Source organism: Antennarius striatus, chromosome 3 (assembly GCF_040054535.1).
Source record: "Antennarius striatus isolate MH-2024 chromosome 3, ASM4005453v1, whole genome shotgun sequence".
NCBI classification, from domain to species: domain Eukaryota; kingdom Metazoa; phylum Chordata; class Actinopteri; order Lophiiformes; family Antennariidae; genus Antennarius; species Antennarius striatus.
In genome coordinates, this window is record NC_090778.1 from 13,262,110 (window position 1) to 13,283,286 (window position 21,177).

The window sequence follows — 21,177 nt, forward strand, 5'->3', positions numbered from 1 at the left end:
GAGTTTTTTTAGAAGGCGGTCCCTCTGAAACTGATTCCGCTACCTCTAAACGGATTACAGACACAGAGACTTTTTAAAAGTCTCAAATGGATAACCGCCTCAATCCAAAACTCCAAAAACAAACTGCACCACTGTCTCAAGGCATTTCACTACAAGGAAAAGTGGGGTGGATATGACAAGAGAGTTATAGGGAACGATGGTCCCATGGAGAATATGTCATTAACTGGGACAGTAACTAAACCCTTAAAGCCTAATTGGTAATTGATAAATGAAGCAGGGTGTATAGGACGAGCGAAGCAGGGTTACAAATTCCATCTCTTGCAAGGGGAATGGTTGTCGCAGACTCTGCAGGAATTCCTTAGAGAGTATTAAGTGGAAAGAAAGGGCAGCAGCAATATGTTGAGCATTGATTCCACATGGCTGCACACAATGAGATTGGTACAATGGAAAAGAGTATTGGGGAACAATCTGCTCAACAACTTGTCTAAAGTTAGTGGACGTGTGCCCCCTGTTGGCACTGGATCAGAGGAGTTAGGAAACTGCAGCCACAGCGTATAAGCCAAGTGCCTGTCGTGCGAGGCTGAATTGGACGATCTAACAGAGGCTTTTGAAGGGACTGAAGTGATAAACATCAGTTATCGTGTCCTAACACACTTATTTTTTTCCAACAATCACTTTGACTCGTCGAGATCCATTGTAAGATAACACACACTTCTAAGAATCTTTTAAAGGTCATGAACATAGAATCCCTCTGGTAAGATTGTGATCAAAGAAAAGAGGTGTGTGCCCACTAGTCAGGCAGAAATCGACAGTTTCTTCTAAAATTCAAGCCGAAGTTCAGGTTAACCTCCAAGACTATGCTGCAGTACATCAGTGTATAAAAGCAGGAGAGACAGAAGAGAATGTGAGAGTTAAATCAATCAAAACACAGTGGAAGGAAAAATATACACCCCAATGTAAGGTATGCAGGTAGTCTTCAGCCTACCAGCACAACTAGTTCCAAGAAGTCTTCCGTAAGCTGAATCATTCGTCATTTATTATATTTCAATCTGTAATTGCCATTTGAGGACATTTAATACCATTAAATGGCCTCAAATGGAGGGAGGTGACATTGTCGGCAACCGGCAGTGTTGTTGTTGAGAGATTTTCGCCACTACCGCTATCATCGCTAGGCTTGTGTTTTTTGCAAATACCGCTAGCACTAGCTTTTGCTATGATGAACAGTAAAGTATCCAAGGGGGTACAGAGCCTAACACAAGGAGATGCTCACAAATACATGTACAAGTTGTACATATCTACAAATGTTGGTAAGTCGGATGTTTGTATGTTGAGGACCACTGGTATACCCAGAGCCAAAATGTAATTACACTGCATGTGCTGATTCACTTTTAATCTGATTAAGGAAGGAAAAAAACTGTAACTATGAGCACAATGGCAAAACAAACATGTGGATACCTGTAGGAAGAACAGATGCTGCGTAATGTCTTGCACCATCTCCTCCTCAGCATTCTCAGGGTAAAACTTGACCATGAATTTGAAGGTGATGGGTTCTTCCCTCGGAATGTCCTGATTCAGAATCTGCAACACCGAACCCAAGAAGTCAAAAATTGCTGTGAAGCTGTATGTGGGTTACATCTTCATTAACGATGCTTAGACACATGGTTGTTACGGTATTAGACATGAGAATCACTCGCCCTCTTTTCCATCTTCAGCCAAGAAATCGTGTCTTTGATGTCGTACCGGAGTCCAAAAAACCAGGTCTCCCTCAATCCCAGATTTCGACACACAATGTCGAAAAGGTCTTTTCCTTTCCACTTGGCCTGAAACATATTTTAATCTTATACCACTTCCTCAGCAGACAAAAATAGAAAAAATATTTAAATAAAAATATTTAAGGTATTAGACATAAATCAGTGTTGGTTTAATCCACACTGCAGAACTGACATACGTCCTTTCAAGTCTTATTCTAGTTCTATATGGCACCATTATGACTAAAGCATTCACCCTTCATTTTTCCATGCACTGTTGCATGGAAGAGATAAATTATAACATATAAACTCACTACCACCTATTTTTACATAGGTTCTCGCTGCCATCTAGTGTCAAAAATTATAACATATTTGGGTCTCATAAGAAACTAGTCATGACCAAAACGACCTGTAGATAAATTCTTATTAAAATGCCATGTAAACACATAGGTTGTTTGCATAATGCAGTGACAATGGGGAATGGGGAAGTCAGTCGGAAAGCGACAATGTACTAATTTTGCTGCCGGTCTCGCTGTAAATATGAAAAACCTTTAAATGTCTGGTGAAATCATGCAGTTCAGGACATACACACCTCGCAGCTGAACTCCATGTCTGACTCCATTGTGGAGATCCTAACTCTGAATTGCTTTGATTGTTTCTTCATCAGTAAGTTAAATCCCTGGGCTAAGACACTTGCCATGGTGAACAGCAAGGAAGGTCTTCCAAAAAAACAAAAAAAAAATCTTAAAAGTCGTACATTCGTACGAATTCACTGCACAATCATAGCATTATGTCCATTAAACTCAGACAGCCTGTGTGCGTGTGACTGACCACCTTTGAAATAGCCTTTCCAGGACATATGCCTAACGCGTTAAAGTTTAAACAGGACTTGGACTGACTGTATCTTCGTTTAGAGATTCCTTGGTGCCTGTCATCTTTTAAGTATGTGTGCAATGTCCCATAACCTGCCCCCGTCAGAGCTCACAGACACGTAGCATGACTCGATGAACACAATAGTTCGGATGTACAGAACTTCCTGCTAACGTTAGCTCTGTAAAATAGCAACACCAATCAGTCGTATAAACAATATAAAAGTTTTTCTCAGTCTACAGTTTCTCTTCTCTATACCGCAAATACGTTATTGGTTATGTTTTCGTGTCTGACAAAATAATAGGCCGATATATCCAGTTTGACTTCAAGCATTTTAGGTGTACGATGTGTTAAAATAGAAGAAACAACCAGCTGGTGTTAGCCATTTGTTAGCTGTCTCTAGAGACGGTCTCATCTGTTCCATCCCCACAAAAAAAAACAAAAAAACGCTGATGCATTCAAATACCATATAAAAAGTAGGTGAAAATAAATCTCTGGAACGCCAGCATTCTTTAATTTACAATTCAAAAAAGGCTAACTTCTTAAAAGTATGTTTATTCATATATTCTATACTGTATTCAGGACATGATCAGCCGTGATCAGCGTTTGGAATTCAAGTGTTATGGACGCCCAGGTTTCTTTGATAGTGGTCTTCTCCTCTTTTTTTTTTTTTAAAAACAGTCAGGCATCATTCATCTCGTCTTGACAATATCCTTCAGATTCACTGTAGTCTTCAGGTCAGATGAGTGGGCTGCCCAATCAAATATAGTAATACTATAGACTGTAATAATATAGTACGTAGTTTGCGCGCTTTGGGCAGATGCTCAATCCTGCTGGAAGTCAGCATCTCTATATATTTGGACAGCAGGTGGAAGTAGGAAGTAGCTTCTGGCAGATGGCTACGATGACCTTGGATTTGATGAAACACAGTGAACCAACTCCAAGGAATGATATGGACCCTATCCCTTGCTTTTCAAGTGAAATGCAACATTAATTTCATCTGAAAAGAGGATTTTGGAAAACTAAGCAATGGTGAACTTCCAGTTTTTCTTACAGGTAAGAAGCTTCCAACTTGTTTCTGGTTCAGGAGCAGTTTGAAACCAAGAATTCGACATCTGTCGATACAGATATTCTCAGTACAGTATTTTAAATTAAAATGAGAATATCCGATAGATGTGAACGTCTCAAAGCATCCTTTTGCTTCCTGGTCTAACAACCAATCACAATGCAGAATATTTCACATGCACGACCTGGAGCTCTGCCCCCTGCGCCATAAAGGGGCGGAGCCTGGGCAATGAGGTAATCGGGGTAAACAGTAAAGATGGCGACCTATGCGGCCGGAGAGGAGCAACCAAATCTAAATGGCATTATTTCTAATCCCCAAACCAAAAAACTAACTGACTTGCCGACCGAGTTGCTCGAACACATCCTGTGCTTCCCTGTCCTCAAACATGTCGACATTTGTAACGTCTCCTGCTGTTGCAAGCGACTAAACGACGTTTGCCATGGTAGAGGAAAGGTCTGGGGACACCAATACAAACTCAGGTACCATGATTTTCTTTTTGGTCAATTTTTCTCGGACCTTGGTTACTGCAGGTTCTCGAAATTAACAACTGAGAAGGGTGTCTCTGTATTTCGTTATGTCTTACTCCTTATAGTCCTAAAAGCCCATTATTCAGGAAGGCTAGCTCGTTTACTGCGATCTCACTTCCAGCTGTCATTCCTTGACATTTTGCTGATGCACCATGATGCGCCAGCGGTCACCGTTTTCTCTTCTGTTCTGAAGCTTCCTGGTTGTAATAATTGGCATCTCTAATTTGCGTTTAAATATCGTGACTTGTTTGCACCCACACCGGCCACGCATGAATTAATGTGACCTTGACTGTTGCTCTTAGTTTGTGAACTACAGAACGGTAGTTTGTGTCACAAGTTAAACCCTCGTCACTGACCTGGAACTCAGTTTGGGTTTTACGCAACAAGACAAACACGGTTTGAAGCAAGGAGGATGAATTTACCATACATGTCGCTAGACTAATTTTGCCTCCACGCGTGTTACTGGATTACCATCTTGACGTCTTGATCAACAGATGGCCACGACTGCAGAGGTTTTACCGTCAGAATGAGTGCTGTGACTGGCTCAGAGAGTACAGGACGCGCCACAGAGTCGGAATACAAATAAGAAGAACAGTGGACACCATCTCAAAGAGGTTCTTCACAGAAGTCGTACGTAAATCAGTTTATTTCAACATCGTTAAGTCACATTTTTACTTGTAGTCTGAGATATAACACTGTTATTGAGTTTGTGTGACTTGGCTGTTTTTTGTGTTGACACAGTGAGTCACTGTCCTAAACTAACCCAGAGGTCTGTGACTCAGCCTTGTGTTGGTCAGGTGCTTGGAGACAGTTTTGCAGAGATCGAGTCTCTTGGGATGCCAGAACACTTTTGTGAAGATGAGCTCCTCTTCATCCTCAACTCTGACAAGAGGTGAGAGCAACACTCAACTGTTGACGCGTCATCAACTGGATTGGATGTGAATCTCATTAATCTTCTCTGAGGTTCCTGATATCCTAAATCTTAATTTTTTTGTTTGACCTATTTGTATCTTTTTTCATCGATGTTCCATCTCTCATTAGGAAGAGCCTAACATTGAAGTACTATGCAAAGAAAATCCTTTACTTCCTGAGACAACAGAACATCCTGAAGAATTTGAAGACCTTCACAGAGCAGCCTGCAGAGCATCAGTCTGCTTTAGAGGGTGAGACTTGAGCATAGACTTGTAACTGTACCCTAACCCTCACCTACCCTGTTTAGTGTACATGTATGTGTACAAATTTCGCCTGTGTTTTCTATTCAGACTTAATTCAGGCAGAGTACTTTTCCATTCCTTGTCCGGTCTGTTGTAGGCGCTGTACTGGTGGATCAGTACTGTAACCCGCTGGCTGATGTAACAATGAACAGCGTGTCAGCCCAGCTGGATGAGATCACAGAAAAAGTGAAGAAGATGCTGAGGATAAAGAATCCATCTCACCCCAGTCTGCGTGTCTCTCAAGGTGTGCATTCAAAACAAACAGAGCTACTAATAGAGCAAACAATAGAGCAAAAATCTCTGCCAAGACCCAACAATCTGACATGTCTGTTTGTTTTGCTTGACCCCAATCTACCCCCCCTTAAAATAGGTTCACGAACTCACGTTTGGTTTTTTTGCATGATTGTTCTGTTATGTCTGACAGTGTTTGGTAGATAACGTTAGATAACAATGTTTTTATCCAGACTAGCACCAACATTTAATTGGTCCTTGCCCCATCCTTCTATCAGGTTCAGGTGTTGCGCCTATTATTTTGTTTTATGTTTGGTTTATTTTCATAATCCTTCTGACAAACAAACCAACCAACCAACTAACTTTCCAGAGCTAATACATTCAAAGTTATCTTTTCTTTTGTCCTTTCCGTTTTTCCTTGTCACATCTTTTTGTTTTTCCCCCCTAATGTGTGAACACAAGATAATTGAAGGCCTACGCTTTTCTTTTCGTGTTGTTTTAATTACTGCCAGTATATAAAGGCAGATGTGTTTTCTAAAGAAGATGCATGTTTCAATTTTTAGCCAGCATTCTAATTTTTTTGTTTTGTGATGAAGGTGACTGTTTAGTTGTGGAGGAGTTTGAACTCCAGAGTCAGGTGCTGTATGCCCTAAACTCCATCTTGTATGAGCAGCTTCAGTACAAAGGCAATGAGTTTGACTACTACAACCCTCTCAACTCTTACATCCACCAGGTAGAGCTGATAAATTGTGCTTGAGTAAAGTTTTTTAATCACATAACAATTTTAACTGAAGAACTGAGAAGGCCTTCTTGTTTTCCACTTAGGTGCTACTACGCCATACAGGCATCCCCATCAGCCTCTCTGTTCTCTACATGACATTAGCCAAGAAGCTGGGTGTGCAGCTAGAACCTGTCAACTTTCCTAATCACTTCTTGCTGCGTTGGTGTCAAAAACCAGCGAGGTATGATGTAAAACTGATAGCTCCGAATCCTCTGAACGTGGTCTCGGGGCAAGGCTATCTCCTTGGTTCATGGTTCATGGTGTTGGCAGGAAAGATGAGCTTCAGCGATCAGTTAGCTCTTAAACCAGGGGTCGGCAGCACACGGCTCCGGTCCTGCTCTTTCATCCTTATGCTGCACTCCGTGTGGCTTGGGAAAACAAAAATATAAATATCAAATCAAATTTAATTTAATAATAATTAATTTAAAAGAGACCTTCATCTCATCAGTGTTTTGTTTTTAAGAGTTCAAAATATCTTTATTGCACAAATAAAATACAATTCTATCTGTAGCACTTAATGACACTTAATCTCTAAATGGTTTTTTGAGTGTTAAAGATTGATGACCCCTCTCTTAAATCAACCATTTAGTCAAGGTATCAAAGAATGACATTGAACCAGAAATTGTTACAAGCTCTGTCTACATTTTTTTTTAAATTTCTTTAAGTATTTTTTACCTAATGCAGTCAGATCTTACAAAAGATTGTTTGCGCTGTTTATAGTGAAAAGTACGAGCGACAAAAGGGGTCTAAAATTGATTTAAAAAATTCTAAATTGATTTACTTTTATCCATTTGTTGTGTGAAGGTGAGGAAACAAAAGGCCCGCTTGCTCTGAAGCTTTCTTTACAAAATATATGCCTCATTGTAGTGACTCTTAACAAGAATTGACATAATTAAATGGGCCCATTTCTTGTCTAATTAGCACTTCCAAAAAAGTTTCCATGTTACTAAGACATTATTCTTAATGAATATCTCTTATAAACATTTACGCAGTGCTTTTATTTTGTTTGTTTTTTTACTTTGTTCCTGCAGGAGCGAGGACATCTATGACTTTGTCTACATCGATGCCTTTGGTAAAGGTAAACAGCTGACAGTGAAGGAGTGTGAGTACCTCATTGGCCACCAGGTGACAGCAGATTATTACAACGCCATCAGCACCACAGAGGTGCTGCTCAGGATGGTGGGAAACCTGCTCAACATCGGCAAGAGAGGGTAAGAGAAATGTGAAACACGTGACAGTAGGCTAACAGGACAATAAATCTTTTGAGGGTATTTGTTAAATGATGGTTTGAATTGAATACATTTGCATCTTGCCGTGTTTTGATGCTAATCGGTTTCTTTCAGGGAGCGTAATGAGAAATCCTACCAGCTGTTGAGGGACTCTCTGGATCTCTACCTCACTATCAACCCAGATAATGTGCAGTACCTGCTGCTGCAGGCGCGCCTCTACTTCCACTTGGGCATTTGGCCAGAAAAGGTCAGGTGTTTCTACACCTGTTGCTTAAATGGGATTAAACTTACAAAATATTTAGTGCTTCATAAAAACCTTGTAGTTGTTCATCAAGTCACATTGTCCACTGATTCTTGTCTTCTGTTCCAGGTTCTAGACATCCTGCAGCACATTCAGGCTTTAGACCCCTCCCAGCATGGGGCAGTGGGCTACCTTGTTCAGCATACTTTAGAGCACATTCAGCACAAGAAGCATCCTGTCGCACCTGAGGTGAAGAAGCGAAATGTTCCAGAACACCTGGAGGTCCAGTATTCAGTTGGTCTCATCATGAAACACAAGAGGTGGGTCAGACTTATCGAACGGGAATAGTCTTCTCCGTTGAAACCTCCCTGACTCATGCTCAGGTGTTGCTGCCCCATCACTTCCCCTTCAACAGGTCGGGTTATAACTGTGTGATCTACGGATGGGACCCAAAGTGCACCATGAGCCAGGAGTGGATCACCACCATGAGGGTCCACCAGTTGCCCAACGGGGCCAACCAGCCTTTCTACAATGTCCTCGTACAGGATGGGACCTGTCGTTATGCAGCACAGGGTACGGATCACAGACTCCAACATGGCAACATAAACATGTTCCTTGGTTGGTTGTGGCATCAGAGAAAAAATATCAGAAATCAAAGCCTGTGTAAAAATTGTCTGCAAAATCATGCCGTTATAAGCAACTTATCTCACATGTCACACATTTTTCGTCTAATGCGCATCTGCACGCAAAATTATTGTAATGCTGAAGCTCAAAGCCTGGCAGCTTTTTTGGGACAAACATGTCAGTGGTGCTGTCTGAATTTTGTTACTTGTCTCCTCTCTGTTTCTCTGACACATTTCCATAGTTTTCCTGCTAACTCCTGCTTCAGTCTGCTGAAGCTGCACACTTTCATTGTTTTTGTGCGTGATCTTTTCCCTCTACCTCCTCACCATTCACATGTGTGCTCCATTCTCTTCAAATCCTGAGGGGGGCTTTTCTTGATGATTTTCTTGATGCTGAGCGACACACCAGTGCTCTGGTGTTACTGTCAGTCTGCTGCAAGAATTAAGAAAAAAATTTCAAGATACTGTATACAAAATATTTTTCATACCTTATCCTTTACCCAAAACTCACGATACATTTTTTGGTCACCTCACACACATCATGTCTCAGTCAAACTTCACTTTTTTCTGTTCCTGTTCCTCAGAGAACCTGGAGCCTCACTCGGCACCCCTGGAGATTGGCCACCCAGAAGTGGGGCGCTACTTCTCAGAGTTTGCTGACACACACTATGCTGCTAACGAAGAACTGCAGACACGATACCCGGAAGACATGGGTGAAACTTTGGGAACAGTGCAGGAGCTTTACCACAGACAGACACCTGGCTCCGAGAGCCAGGAAGAGCCTCCTGCCACAGACCAAAGCAACCTACAGACCGCACCCATGTAGCAAAGCGGCTGCATGTAGCCAGTGATGACTGGTGACCTGTTCTGCTAAGCTGCTGCTTTGTTGCACATACTCAAGTTTGAGACATGTTTAGTACAAATCATCTAGAATACAGTATTTTATGAAAATGATGATTAGATGCCAAAATGACATGATTTACAAACCACACCACACTTCAATGTGGAGCTGTGGAACATTTATTTTAGAATTTTCATGTCTGGAAAAGGGTGAGACCAAGACGTCTGAGACATCCGATAGAATTCCAGTATTTAGTTTTATAATGCACATACGTAAACACCACTGTGTATTTGCCTTAGAAATATTGTTCAGAATATGAAGTAATATGGCCGGTGTGGCCTTTATCCGGGATGGGGGTCTCCAAATTCACCTACTGAAGTCTGTTTGGAAAAGTGGAAACCCAAGAAAACACATACTGAGGCACCTTACAGGATAAAAAATACACATGGTTGGGTGTGCCGTTAAGCTGACTCTTAGTTTAGGGTGGGTGTGTAGGTGCTGTAAATCTTCCTTCAACCAGGCACATTGAAACAAGTCCCCACTGTACAGTTTAGTGTCACCCCCCCACCCCCCTTGGTGCCACACAAAATAACAAAAACACTTTTGTAAACTGACTTTTAATCCAGTATTTTAATCGACTTTCATGCACTTGTAGGACTAAAGGTGACATTTCTACACTATCTTGGTTTTTGTCCCTGTATGTTTACAGTCAACAGACGGTTGTGCTCATTGGTGCTGTTGAAACGTTCATGGAAAAATACCTATAGTGATACCAGTGACTTAAAAAATGACCACGAGCTTTGGAAAAGTTACAAAAAAAATAAAATATCGAGTTTTTATCCATCGTCTTGACTTCTTTTACAGAACTGATTCTCGTCACTTGTGTGCTACTTTATAATGTGCACAACAATTTACTTTGATGTCCATGAGAAACCAGAGACTGGCTGTGTGGAGTTAGGACCTAGAGGGAGCCAGATGTTCGCAGGGTGCCAGCAACAGACGCGTTACGTTGACCCGCTGCTATCAGCGCGATAAACCAGCAGCAGCGCAAAGGTTGGACCAGTGTTGTGCGCTCTGACGCATCGGTGGAACAGCGGCGATGGGTGCTGCGCAGACCCGCTCCGAACATAAGTACCAGGACTTGTCGGATAGAACTGGATGTAAGTATGGAAAAAGCTGTTGAGAACCTAGAATTAACAAATCACTCGATTTCAAGCTGTAAAAAATCTCTGCGGTGACAACTTTGTTCCGTTAGGGATGAGAGATTGAAACTTCTAATCGACGCACCGGTAAACGAAGTTTTTTTTTACTAGTGCAAGTTTTTAAACTTGAAGATGGTTCAGAGACATGTTGCAGAAGGGAATGAAACGAAATGAACCATTTAACATTGAGCGCGATGCTTGTTGATAATCTGTTTTTAATTTGGATAATCTTCCTAACCAAGCGCATCAACTATTTACCGGAGTGTGTTCCTAAACTGATTTGTGTTGACACTGCTGACAGTAAAATGAGCCCGTGGTTTGGGTTTATCCATCTGTCTAATCCTAATTCTAATAAATCCCTGTCCGCTGTCATTTTCTCTTTATGGATGAGAGGAAATAAAAGAGGCAGCAGTAGTGTGTAGCGCTATTTTAGGAAGGGAGGAATCCTGATGTGAAATCCTTGCGTGCACTCGCTTGCAATGTCTGAATAACAAGACTTGCGTCACGCACTGAGCCCAACTTTATTGATGCTGAAGGGGTGAGAAGTCGGACTACTTTATTTCCCTCACACCCTTCTCAGCTACAACACCACAACTGTAAACATCCAGTTATCAGTCTCGGTCTGGGGGTGAGGTGTGAAAATAAACAAGTGTTTACAGAAATTAGTTTAAAAAAAAATAATAATAAATGCCTGAAGCAGTTTGAAATGGGACTAGGCAGAACTAGATTATAATGTTCAATCCCGTCAGTCTGTCGTTAATCTGCCACACAGTGAGTTAATGATTCAAAGGTCTTTTAATGGCATAAAAAACACAATTGCACAAGGGCAAAGGGTGTTTCCTTCAAACTGATAGTGGAGCTGCACCTCATTAACAAGTTTCACTGTTTAATCTGATGAAAAGAAAAGAAAGAACAAGAAAGAAAGGAAAACTTGCATGTTTCTGCATACAATTTTTGAAATCAGTTAATTACATTTTTTCAATATACTGACAAGAAATGCAAGAGGCCTGCTGATGGGCATGGGATAATTTTGGATCTATCATTGACACACTTTCATGCTGTTTGATTGTTCTTCTGTTTTTTCAGTTTCATTTGAGCAAATTAAAAATCTCCATCAAAGATTCCAGCAGCTGAGCGGAAATGAAGAAACATTAAGGTATAGTATGTTTTAAAACCAGCTTTTACCTCGCTGCTAAAGATAATACACTACCTTTCCAGTGACTGGTCATTCATTTTGGCCATTTCCTGTCTTTCTGGTGACACAAACACACACAACCAGGCTGTGTGTGGTGACAGGATTTAGCTAATGCAAATGTAGCCATGTAGATAAATACAGTACGTCAGGTACACAAAGCTGACACTTACTGTACACACACCGTTTTGTGTCAAAATACACAAGGTGTCATGCTGATGTCTGTTCCCTTTTAAAGAAATGGAGAAGTGTTGTACAGCAGGGGTTTCACTTGACTTCCATACAGGTGGTGTTGGTGTTACTTCTCTTAGATTACATTTAGTGTTATTTCACGTGTTTGCTGGTGATAATCTTTCTTTTGTCGTACCACAGGAAAGAAAACCTGGACAGCATACCAGCTCTGGCAAATAATCCAATCAAAAAGCAAATAGTAGATGCTTTCTTTGATAAAAGGTGGGTACTGTAAAGTTATACCTGATGTAGTTAGTTAACAGCCAAAGCAGCAGATATTATAAACCATTTTTAATGGTTAGGCTGATTTTTGGTGGAAGTTTATCCTGGACCGTCTTCAGACCCGACTCGCCCCGTTGTTCTATTTTCATTCAACATGACCTTCTTTCATTGGTAACACTTTATGATGAGGAATCCAAAGTTTAGAGTTACTGCCAGCTTTTAATTATTCAAATTTTATATAGTGGTTAATTATTAGTTAACAAAGAAACAAATAAATGGTCTGTATCACTACACCCGTCTGAATGAACACTGAAATCATTCATCCATCCACATAATCACTCACATTCAGCGTCTTGTTCAAGGACACTTTAAGGCTGGAAATTTAACTCTCAACCTTCCAACAAGTACTTGGCTGTCCGTTTTCCTGAGGCATGAGGAAAGATTCATAAACAACTTCGTATCTGATTCATCATTAGCCCTTGTGTTTATTCAACAGACACTGCTCAATTTAATCACAAGCAACCATTAATTGATCGCTTTATGAAAGCTGATGTTTCTTCATACCATCTTGTTATAGATTATAGGTGTTAGCATTATTCTTTTAGTTATGTATAGTAATCGTACAGCTTAGAAATGTAGAATTAAGTAGTTTTGAATACATTTTATTCGATATGCTTCCAACAATCAGGTTTATGTCAGTGAACAGGGCCCAGTTTGTCCTTAACCTTACCCTTTGACCTTATGTATGGTGGTGCTTCATGCTGAGATATTTCTGTGTTTACAATGGAAACATCAGTGAAATAACAAAAACTAGAATACATCAGTAAACTTTTTTTTTGGACGACACAATTAGCTCTTAGTGATCAATCATCAAATCAGATGAACAAAATATCACTCAACAGATAAATCTTGACAATCTTCTTGCAAAAATGTAATATTTACAAAATAGATCCATTTACTGTTATGACACGTACATTACACTGACTTTACTGTGTAAAAAAAGACATGTTAATTGAATTTAAATTAATAATGCCTCAATGTCTGATAACCAGGAACCAGCGTCAGGATGAAGTGGGGCACTTTGAGGAGATTGGCTTTGAGCAGTTCCTAATGGTGATGTCCCACTTCCGTCCTCCAACCCTGAAGACGACGGAGGAAGAGAAGGAAGCCTTGAGAAAAGAGAAGTTGCGATGTTAGACACTATAATTCATTCTGAATACAACATCATTAGTTAAACCTAAGTAAGACATAAGCAGAAAGAAACAGAGACACTTGCGGTTATGTTGTTTTGAAGTTCCAGCTGTTGGCCTCTTGTGTCTCCCTTTGTGAGTCTCAATTTCAAAATACTTGGAAACAAGTTCACCACCTCGGCATAGATTATAAGCCCTCATAAAGTTATGTGGGTGATCTTATTTCTGTCACCTACATGCTGTAAAGATTTTAGAAATCCAAAGTATGTGTGAGACTAGATTCCTCACTGAATGTCAGTAGGTGTATGTCATTGTATGTATTAATGGCTTGACTGGGAACATGAGGACGACAGTGTTAGAACCCCAGTAGTGACAAGCATGGCCACAAAGTAAGGTCCCAAATTCAGCATCTGATGCCTTCGTAGATAGCTATATATAGCTATATTTTTGGAGGGATGATACTGATTTTATAAAAGTTGATATAAGTAAAAGTAAAAAATAAAAGCATTAACTTGCAATGTTGAATTCCCTAAAAAGACAGTATAGGCTACTTTTGCTTTTTAGTATTCCTAATTACTGACAGGAACTTGTTCAAGGGGCAGCAAAAGACTGAAACTAGAACGCTCAAACAGCATCTGTATGGAACATTGCAAAGATAAACAGGCTCATTAGTAACACTTGATTGTGTCGTGACTGGTGTGATAGGAAAGCTATTCACAAGCAAGGATGGGGTGAGATTAATTACTCTGTATAACACAACATGGTGCTTCTTCTTATGTCCTGATGCCTTCTGTGTTTTTTACCGTGTGCCAGAACAACCTTTAAAAACTTTAGGGCGTATAAAGTGGACCGCTGGGAGTCCCTTGGATTAACAAAATGAACGGCTGTCACTGGTAATCTGTGGGTCTAGAAGGCACAGGGTATATTAGTTGCCTGTTGGTTTATAGCATATGAAGAAAATTGCATTTGTGATTATACACATTTTAAAAACAATATAATCAGAAACAGCTTCATGGAAGAAGATGCCTGCGTCATCATCCTGCTCAAAGGTTATGTGGAGGGTTGCACTGATATTGAACAAATTCCAGAACGTTTGTGTTTACTCAAGTTACAGCAAGTTTATTGACGCATGGGCTCATTGTTCCCATTGTTCTAATGAAGATAACATTTATGTCTGCTCTCAGTACATCTCAACCTATAGAAGACTGTAGATGCTGTTCACACAAGGTTCAATCAATCTGCCATTTACTGTCATTGTTTTAGATCACTGAAATTGTTTTACAGCCATGTGGCAGGTACCACATTTGTAGTTAGTTATATATGAGATTATATTGTAATCTATTATATTATATTAACCTCTAAACTTCCAAGATGATTCTTTCGCGTAAAAGTTCAAAAACAATAGCTGAAGATTGTGCAGCAGGATGCTTTTCTTTTTTGATCCTACTAATAGTTTCGGTCCTCAGTGTGTTGTTTTGTTGTTGTTGTTTTTTAGAACCAGTGGTTCAAACCAGGGCACTGTGAGAACTAGCTCCACTTTATGCAGCTGGATTAGTAAAAATTCACTTACAAATGATCCCCATTATCATTCTATTACTACCCATATATATTGCTGTAAATGGCTACTTACTAATATAATGGATCAAGCTTACTGTGTTACACTGAACTTGAAAAAGTATGAATACTGCAGTTACCTCAATTGATAAAATGCATGCACTCTAGTATTTCCTTATTGTCCACTCCATTGATTTTGCATGTTGACAACTAAAAGTAGACTTATGGTACTCAAAACCTACAGAAAGAGTTTAGATAATAAGATCACAATAACAGAAAATCAATGAGGTTGCTATTTATTTTTTAAATTATCAAACATTTTTTAAAACATATCATTTAAAATAAAATTCACGAGATTGTTTTCTTCAGAGCAAACATATCTTTCTAAGAAAAAAAAATAAACCGAAATGCCAAGCATTATATTTTAACACCATGTTAGTCTCCTTGACCTTTTTGCTTTGTTTGAAATAATTCATCTGAATTGTTTATCTGTAGTGGTGGTGACCCCTGAAGGGAAAAGACGAAAGGAGAAAAAGAATTGTTTATCTGTAGTCAGAGAATTATTATCCATCCATCCATCTTCCACGGCTTATCCGGAATCAGGTCGCGGGGGCAGCAGCTTCAACAGCGAGCCCCAAACTTCCCTGTCCCCGGCCACATCCACCAGCTCTGACTGGGGGATCCCAAGGCGTTCCCAGGCCAATATTGAGATATAATCCCTCCACCTGGTCCTGGGTCTGCCCCGAGGTCTCCTCCCAGCTGGACGTGACAGAAACACCTCCCTAGGGAGGCGTCCCAGAGGCATTCGCACCAGATGCCCAAACCAGCTCAACTGACTCCTTTCGTCACGAAGGAGCAGCGACTCTACTCTGAGCCCCTCGCGAACAGCAGTGTTTCTCACCTTGTCCCCCTGTCCCCCTTTTGAAAAAGAGGGACCACCACGGCAGTCTGCCACTCTTTCGGCACTGTCCCAGACTTCCACGCAATGTTAAAGAGGCGTGTCATCCATGACAGCCCCTCAACACCCAGAGCCTTCAGCATTTCCAGGCGAATCTCATCAACACCCGGGGCTTTGCCACCGTGAAGTTGTTTAACTACCTCGGCGACTTCGCCCCGAGAGATTGACTCAAATCCCCCATCATACTCCAGCTCTACCTCTGCAACAGAGGATGGGTCAGTTGGGGTAGTTGGATTCAGGAGTTCCTCAAAGTGTTCCTTCCACCAACCAACAACCTCCTCAGTTGAGGTCAACAGTGTCCCATCCTTGCCGTATACAGCTTGGATGGTCCCCCGTTTCCCCCTCCTGAGGTGTCGGACAGTCCTCCAGAACAACTTTGGTGCTGTCCGATAGTCCTTTTCCATGGCCTCTCCGAACTCCTCCCACACCCTCTGTTTTGCCTCCATCACAGCCGAGGCTGCAGTCCTTTTGGCCCGTTGGTACCCTGCAACTGTTTCAGGAGTCCCGAGGGACAACATGCCCCTGAAGGCCTCCTTCTTCAGTCGGACGGCTTGCCTGACCACCGGGGTCCAACACGGTGTTCGAGGATTACCGCCCCTAGAGGCACCCAAGACCTTGATACCACAGCTCTCAGCTGCAGCTTCAGCAATAGAAGTTGTGAACATCGACCATTCAGGTTCAATGCCCCTAGCCTCCACAGGGATGCACGAGAAGCTCCTTTGGAGGTGGGAGTTGAAGACCTTGCCGACCTAGTCCTCCTCCAGACGTTCCCAGTTCCCCCGCACTACTCGTTTGGGCTTACCAGGTCTATCCAAAGGTTTCCTCCGCCAACGGACCCAACTCACCACCAGGTGGTGATCAGTTGACAGCTCTGCCCCTCTCTTCACCCGAGTGTCCAAAACACATGGTCGAAGGTCAGATGATACGATCACAAGATCAATCATTGACCTCCGACCCAGGGTGCTCTGGTACCAGGTACACTTGTGAGCATCCTTGTGTTCGAACATGGTGTTAGTTATGAACAATCCGTGACTAGCACAGAAGTCCAACAACACAACACCGCTCGGGTTTAGATCAGGGAGGCCATTCCTCCCAATTTACGCCCCTCCAAGTGTCTCCATCATTGCTGACGTGTGCATTGAAGTCCCCCAGGAGAACAGTGGAGTCCCCTGCAGGGATCCCATCAGGGACCCCATTTAAGGACCCCAAGAAGGCCGAATACTCTGAACTGATATTTGGTGCATATGCACAAACAACAGTCAGAGTTTTCCCCCCCACAGCCTTAAGGCGTAGGGAAGCGACCCTCTCATCCACCGGGGTAAACTCCAACACAGCGGCGCTCAGCCGGGGGCTTGTGAGTATCCCCACACCCGCCCTGCACCTCATGCCTGACACAAATCCGGAGTAGAACAAGGTCCAACCCCTATCCAGAAGTTTGGATTCAGAACCGAGGCTATGCGTGGAGGTAAGCTCTACCTCCAACACAAGCTCCGGCTCCTTCCCCGCCATTGAGGTGACATTCCACGTCCCCAAAGCCAACTTCTGCTGCCCGGGTCTGGTCCGCCGTGACCCCCTGCCACCCATATGGCAGTGCACCCGACCCCATCGTTCTACCCTGCCGGTGGTGGGTCCACAAGGGTAGAATTATTATTATTATTATTATTATTATTATTATTACTATTATTGGTAACAAAAATAAACACAGCTCTCTGCTGTCACAAAGATACATTTTACCTCAGGAGTTAATCCAGCTTGACATTAAAACTGACATTCTATCGACTATTAGAAATAACAATGGCAGGATGTGCAACAATGCAACAATGTGCAATTTCCTCTGGGATTAGTAAAGTATATATCTATCTATCTAACATCCCTGAGGAAGAAAACTGCTGTTTTCCTCTCTTGTATTGTATTTTCATGGCAGTGAATCTCATAAATGTCATAGTAAATGCCCTTTAAAGGTGTTTTGTAGCCCGAGTGTGATTGTTAGCATTCAGCAGTGGTGTTTTTTACATGGATTTAGGACATGCTCAGTGATTCTACCATCCCATCTCACCATCCTATAAGCATTCTTGTGACATTTTCCTCATTTTTAATTTTGTTGGTGAAAAGCTTCTTAGACATCAGAATAGCCACTCTGTTTTTACGTTCTGTCATTCCAGTTCTGTTCAACATGCATGACACAGATAACGATGGCACCATCACGCTGGCCGAGTACAGGAAGGTAAGAAAGATTATTCAACATTAAATCCATTTTTAAAGTATGGAACAAATGTTCTGCAACTATGCAGATGTGCATTGTTAGCCTGCATTGGAAAGCTGGATAATGACAATTGAGCCACTGCTCAATCAACATTCTATATACAATAAAAACGAAACAACCACGAAAACAACTGTAGCTATTTAAAGGATGCAGAACAAAAGACTGATAGAGCTCAAGTTCCAGCAGTGTCCTCAGCAGTGTGGCAGCTCACAGATAGCAAGAAGCTGCTCAGCAACAATGACCGTTTTGTGTTTTCTCAAAGGTCCCATTTCATGAAAAACATTTTTTTATGTTTTCTACACATGCACGAACGCATGCACGCACGCACGCATGCACGCACGCACGCACGCACGCACACACACACACACACACGCTGGGTCAAACTGCTATGGTTGAATGACAGCATCTTGGTGAGCCATAGTCATATATCCACAAAAAAAAGAGATCTTAATTTCTCTTTGGGGACTGTAACAGTGTATAAAATTTAAAAAAAATTATAATTAAAACTTAGTCTATGCTGCTGTTAGCCACATCCCCATGAGAAGGGTTTGTACCAGGCAAGGCAGGCGTTGACGGGTGGAGGTCATTAGCATTTGAAGGTACAGGCGCAGAAACAGCCCGTTCTCACTAGAGCTCATTTAAGCAACTTTTAACAGGACCACGGATCAGTTTGGGGCAATACATTTCGAATGCAGTGTAGTGGGATGTATGACAGCTGTGTAAAATTGATTTTAAAAAAAGTATAATATGGGACCTTTAGGGTTTGCTTTGCAGTGCATATTTGAATCCAAATTGCATTCCATTTCCACAATCTTTACTATTTTTTTAATGACTTAGATCTGACATGCTGCATTTCTCTGGGTAATCAAATTACTGAGGATGACACATGGTGAACTAACTATTCTGGCTGTACCATTAAATGATGTAAACAACATGTATCATTGTCATAAGTACTATTTTCAAGTCGTGCCAGTGTAAAGCAGGCTGTGCACACCCATACAACCCAGAGCAGAGGTATAATCAGATGAAAAACGGGGCTGTATGAGCTGTTATCTAACAATCAAAATACAGCAGCAAAACTGACAGGATGTTTGGTTGTTTTTGAATCCTTAAAAGTTGGAATCTTGTTGGGATAGTGTAATCTTAGCATTGAATCAACAAAAAAAACACAAACAAAACCAAATAACACAAAGCCAACAAAAACTATCCAGCAACATGATAATACACATTCACAAAGATGGAAAACTTGGACTTAACAGTACGTATAAGCAAAAGTTAAAGTTTTTCATGAAAACTCTTTTAAAAGAGGCAATTTAGGCATGGAGATCTCTACGAAAGCAAATAAATCTTTATTCATCCACTCATAACATACTTCTAAAGCAGGCATGATATCTTTGAAAACCTCAAATTAAACAAGTCTTCTATGTAAAAGGTGAAAGGTTTGCTTTTATCTGTTATAGACATTATTGCAATTTAATGCATTAATCTAAACTCCATGAATAATAGATCATGTGCACACTGGAGTGGTTCATGTGTTGTCCAATGACTGATGCTGTTTAAACTCCCCCGTGAGTTGATAGACTAACGTTCTTGCTCTGATCCAAGGTAGTAGAGGAGCTTCTGTCCAAAAGCGGAGCCATCGGGCTGGAAGCTGCAAAGGCGATAGCAGATGCTGCCATGCTGGAAGTGGCGAGCACAAATGTGCCCCACATGGTAATAGAACGTACCACAACTAAAGTGTTACAACAAACTCTCAGTCAAATATGAGCAGTACAGCAACCTCTTCTTTTTTACACAGGCCCCAGATGATTTCTATGAAGGAATTACATTTGAACATTTTGAACAGGTTTGCACATTTTTTTGCACTTTGTTTCACTTAAACAAGGGACACACTTTTTTCTGTCATTATTATTAATTACATCATTTTGTTATCCTTCCACAGATTCTAAAAGGACTTGAAATGGAATCCAGGATGCACATTCGCTTTTTGGACGTAGACACCACCACAATGCGCTGTGGGAAATCGACCTCTTGAAGGAGTTCTTAAAAAGAAATGTTTATGTTGCTGCTGCTGTTTTGACCAGAACCTCTCCAGTCACTACTTAAATGGAGTGAAAGCACGATATGCACTAACATATTTTTGGATGGATGGGAATTATAATAATAGATGTAATTACATAACGCAAGTCCATTTTTTATATTAATCATTAAGAATATTCATGTTGTGTGATGGTTTTGAGTGAAAGAACTTTTCAAATATCGGCATGTGATCCTACAAGTAGGAAGTATCACATATCTGTTTTATCTCATAATTTCTTCAGATGTCAAATTACTTTGTCATGATTCGCTTCAAGTCTCTATGTAACCGTGACAGCGATGTGAAAGATTCTTCATACTTTTATCAAAATGTTATCCATTTGACGATGTCAGCCATGCTCAGTAGCAGCGCTGATGTTCAAGGGTTCATGTTGTGTCAAACATCCAAAATGTGGCACCAAAGGAACAAACTCTTCCTCTCCAGCTAGTTTTGTCTGTTCCTTTCAGACTTTGTAACGGCCACTCATCTGAGAGGAAAATCCACCATCCACCAATAACAAATAAATGAATTATTATTATAGACTCTGCACTGAATTGTGTTAATGAATAAAACTGAAGGCATTAATAAAAATGCATTAACTATATTTTGTAGAGACAGTCATTAAAAATGAGGTGCAAATCGGGATTTTTTCTTATTGCTATGATGTTTTACAGAGCAGACATACAGATAAAAACTTGACAGTGATGTGGTCACGTGCAACATCAAGGCAGCTAAATTTAGCCTTATAAATAAAAAATTAGCAATAATTAAGGTGATAAACCTAAAAATGATTCTGAAATAAAAATAAAGGGTACTTAAAATACAAAGCAACAGAGTGGAGAATTAATCCAACAAAACGTGAAAGTTTCTATTGTTCATTCAAATAGACATAGAGCCCAGTTGCAGTTTGGACAGCA

The 21,177-nt window shown here is 41.0% G+C and overlaps 3 protein-coding genes across 4 annotated transcripts in view; 2 read left to right on the forward strand and 1 right to left on the reverse strand.

Moving 5' to 3' along the window:
- Positions 1 to 3,030, reverse strand: part of nf2a (NF2, moesin-ezrin-radixin like (MERLIN) tumor suppressor a) — a 28,982-nt gene extending 25,952 nt beyond the window's left edge. Inside the window, exons 1-3 of the mRNA XM_068310333.1 lie at positions 2,341 to 3,030; positions 1,695 to 1,820; positions 1,456 to 1,578 (exon numbers count right to left, since the gene is read on the reverse strand). Of these exons, the coding sequence (XP_068166434.1) occupies positions 1,456 to 1,578; positions 1,695 to 1,820; positions 2,341 to 2,448 (357 nt within the window). The 5' untranslated portion in view covers positions 2,449 to 3,030. The remainder of the gene's footprint in view (positions 1 to 1,455; positions 1,579 to 1,694; positions 1,821 to 2,340) is intronic.
- Positions 3,031 to 3,929: 899 nt separating this feature from the next.
- fbxo21 (F-box protein 21) lies at positions 3,930 to 10,204 on the forward strand. Of its 2 annotated transcripts, XM_068309890.1 has the most exons (12): positions 3,930 to 4,163; positions 4,706 to 4,841; positions 4,994 to 5,103; positions 5,253 to 5,374; positions 5,523 to 5,669; positions 6,253 to 6,389; positions 6,482 to 6,618; positions 7,469 to 7,648; positions 7,781 to 7,913; positions 8,037 to 8,227; positions 8,323 to 8,480; positions 9,115 to 10,204. In XM_068309890.1, the coding sequence occupies exons 1-12, from the start codon at positions 3,940 to 3,942 to the stop codon at positions 9,354 to 9,356; spliced, it is 1,917 nt and encodes a 638-aa protein (XP_068165991.1). In that variant the 5' UTR covers positions 3,930 to 3,939; the 3' UTR covers positions 9,357 to 10,204. The 2 variants fall into 2 exon arrangements, with proteins under 2 accessions (XP_068165991.1, XP_068165990.1); XM_068309889.1 differs by having other exon boundaries at positions 7,781 to 8,227.
- A 172-nt stretch (positions 10,205 to 10,376) lies between these two features.
- tesca (tescalcin a) lies at positions 10,377 to 21,159 on the forward strand. Its single transcript, XM_068309895.1, has 8 exons — positions 10,377 to 10,531; positions 11,660 to 11,729; positions 12,138 to 12,218; positions 13,271 to 13,410; positions 18,083 to 18,144; positions 19,789 to 19,896; positions 19,982 to 20,029; positions 20,126 to 21,159. Exons 1-8 carry the CDS (start codon positions 10,471 to 10,473, stop codon positions 20,216 to 20,218), a joined length of 663 nt encoding a protein of 220 aa, XP_068165996.1. The 5' UTR covers positions 10,377 to 10,470; the 3' UTR covers positions 20,219 to 21,159.
- The last annotated feature ends 18 nt before the right edge of the window (positions 21,160 to 21,177 follow it).

Bases quoted from the DNA above. Each gene is read 5' to 3' on its own strand.
- fbxo21 (XM_068309889.1), top strand. From the start codon at position 3,940: ATGGCGACCTATGCGGCCGGAGAGGAGCAACCAAATCTAAATGGCATT. The intron at 5,375-5,522 runs GTGAGACTTGAG...GGTCTGTTGTAG, and splicing joins GCATCAGTCTGCTTTAGAGG to GCGCTGTACTGGTGGATCAG. The intron at 5,670-6,252 runs GTGTGCATTCAA...TTTGTGATGAAG, and splicing joins CAGTCTGCGTGTCTCTCAAG to GTGACTGTTTAGTTGTGGAG.
- tesca (XM_068309895.1), top strand. From the start codon at position 10,471: ATGGGTGCTGCGCAGACCCGCTCCGAACATAAGTACCAGGACTTGTCG. The intron at 12,219-13,270 runs GTGGGTACTGTA...TCTGATAACCAG, and splicing joins GATGCTTTCTTTGATAAAAG to GAACCAGCGTCAGGATGAAG. The intron at 19,897-19,981 runs GTAATAGAACGT...TTTTTTACACAG, and splicing joins GCACAAATGTGCCCCACATG to GCCCCAGATGATTTCTATGA.